At 40.8% G+C, this 2,502-nt stretch overlaps 1 protein-coding gene across 1 annotated transcript; it reads left to right on the top strand.

Moving 5' to 3' along the window:
- Nucleotides 1-897: 897 nt before the first annotated feature.
- Nucleotides 898-2,233, top strand: LOC309962973 (dihydrolipoyl dehydrogenase, mitochondrial-like; the record flags this gene model as incomplete). The annotated part of the gene is given in 3 exon segments (XM_082841073.1): nt 898-1,052; nt 1,054-1,923; nt 1,925-2,233. Coding segments are annotated over 3 exon segments (1,311 nt in total). The 5' UTR covers nt 898-920.
- Between the last annotated feature and the right edge of the window lie 269 nt (nt 2,234-2,502).

The following is a 2,502-nucleotide window of genomic DNA, read 5'->3' as shown; positions in this document are numbered from 1 at the left end:
TCTAAAATAGTTTAATTTCTATAAGAAAAATGTATTCATGTTTGCTTAGTAATTAAAAATAAATATAAAACAAAATAAATTTTGAAAAATATTTTTTTTTTGACAAGTACAAATGAAAGGGGGAAAAGATGTATCCTGTCTAGTTGGGCCATAGTTTGAGACCCACCACTCCCTCCAGGGTACTCTTTCCTCCGTTACCTGCCTAGAGGGTCACTGGGTAAAATGACTTGGATGAAAGGAAACACATCCTTTTCCCATGACCACAGAGCCAGAGTCCTCTGTATTCATATTTTCTCTCTAGATTTGCTGACTACCCTGATTTCTGTACTAATAAACATCTTTTGGTTGCAAGCGACAGAGACCCAGATTGAATCACCGTACTCAAAAAGGGGAAATGATTTTATCACGTAACCAGAAGAACAAAACAAAACAGGCCTGGCTTAATGCAAAGTTGGATTGGGCACTCAAACAGCAGCAGCAGCAATTTGGTTTTCTGCCTCTCAACTCCTCCTTCATTCTCAAGTCTTTTCCCATATGGAGCCCAAGCTGGCAACCAGTCACTGCAGGCTTATACATCTACCTTATATTTCCACCAAACAACAGAAAAAACCTGTCTCTATTTAGCTCCAGAGAAAGTCCTGTGTTTAGTGTCATTGGTCTGGCACGGGTCATGCACCTATCTCTGAACCAATTGCTCAGGGAAAGGGAATGGGATGTTCTGACTGGACAGGCCCAAGTCATGTGCCGACCAATGGCGTGGGAGCCTGGGATCAGCCCCACCTATAACACAGGGATTGGGTTGGTGGAATAGGCAGTAATAAGGTACTGTTATTAAAAGAAAGGGAGGAGACCTTGGCGAGGCGGCAGAGACGCTTAGCGGAGTTTGAAAGCTTTGGCGGAAAGGAAAGTCCAGCGGCAAGATGCAGAGCTGGAGTCGTGTGTACTGTTCCTTGGCTAAGAGAGGCCATTTCAATCGAACATCTCATGGTCTGCAAGGAGTTTCTGCAGTGCCACTGAGAACTTATGCAGATCAACAAATTGATGCTGATGTTAACAGTGATAGGTTCTTGTCCTGGAGGATATGTTGCTGCTATCAAAGCTGCCCAGTTAGGCTTCATGGCAGTCTGCGTTGAGAAAAATGAAACACTCGGTGGAACATGCTTGAAAGTTGGTTGTATTCCTTCTAAGGCTTTATTGAATAACTCTCATTATTACCATATGGCCCATGGAAAAGATTTTACATCTAGAAGAATTGAAATGTCTGAAGTTCGCTTGAATTTAGAGAAGATGATGGAGCAGAAGAGTAATGCAGTAAAAACTTTAACAGGTGGAAGTGCCCACTTGTTCAAACAGAATAAGGTTGCTCATGTAAATGGATATGGAAAGATAACTGGGAAAAATCAGGTCACAGCTACAAAAGCCGATGGCAGCCTTCAAGTTATTGATACAAAGAACATTCTTATAGCCACAGCTCTACCAGAGATCTCCATCTCTCTCTTTAAATTGAATACCAAAGTTACTGGTGCTACTAAGAAGTCAGATGGAAAAATTGATGTTTCTATTGAAGCTGCTTCTGGTGGTAAAGCTGAAGTTATCACTTGTGATGTACTCCTGGTTTGCATTGGCCGACGACGCTTCACTAAGAATTTAGGACTAGAGGAGCTTGGAATTGAGCTGGATCCTACAGGTAGAATTCCAGTAAATACCAGATTCCAAACTAAAATTCCAAATATCTATGCAATTGGCGATATGGTTGCTGGTCCAATGCTGGCTCACAAAGCAGTGGATGAAGGCATTATCTGTGTTGAAGGGATGGCTGGTGGCGCTGTGCACATTGACTACAATTGTGTACCATCGGAGATTTACACACACCCTGAAGTTGCTTGGGTTGGCAAATCAGAAGAGCAGTTGAAAGAAGAGGGTTATTGAGTACAAATTTGGGAAATTCCCATTTGCTGCTAAGAGCAGAGCTAAGACAAACGCTGACACAGATGGCATGGTGAAGATACTTGGGCAGAAATCAACAAACAGAGTATTGGGAGCACATATTCTAGGACCAGGTGCTGGTGAAACGATGAATGAAGCTGCTCTTGCACTGGAATATGGAGCATCCTGTGAAGATATAGCTAGAGTCTGTCATGCACATCCGACCTTACCAGAAGCTTTTAGAGAAGCAAACCTGGCTGCATCATTTGGCAAATCGATCAACTTTTTTTTTTCCATCAACTTTTAAATTAGAAGATTATATTTTTCTGAAATTTCCTGGGAGCTTTTATAGAGGTAACATTTCTGAACAGGAAATGCTCTCAGCTCCAAGAATTTCTAGGACTGAATTAGAAAACTTTTGGAAGGTATTTAATAGGTTTGGACAGAATGGAATAATCTCATACCTATATTTTAAATAAATTTAATATTTTATTTTACTGTGCTAATACTGCAGAAAAAAAGCTACTTATAGTAGCATCCTGGAAAATTTTCTTCAACTCATATTTTCATGCTGTT

The sequence above is a fragment of the Leucopleurus acutus genome, assembly GCF_964270905.1.
Source record: "Leucopleurus acutus genome assembly, chromosome: 6".
Lineage (NCBI taxonomy): Eukaryota > Metazoa > Chordata > Mammalia > Artiodactyla > Delphinidae > Leucopleurus > Leucopleurus acutus.
Note: the sequence above shows the minus strand (reverse complement) of the source record. Positions and strands in the feature narration are given on the sequence as shown.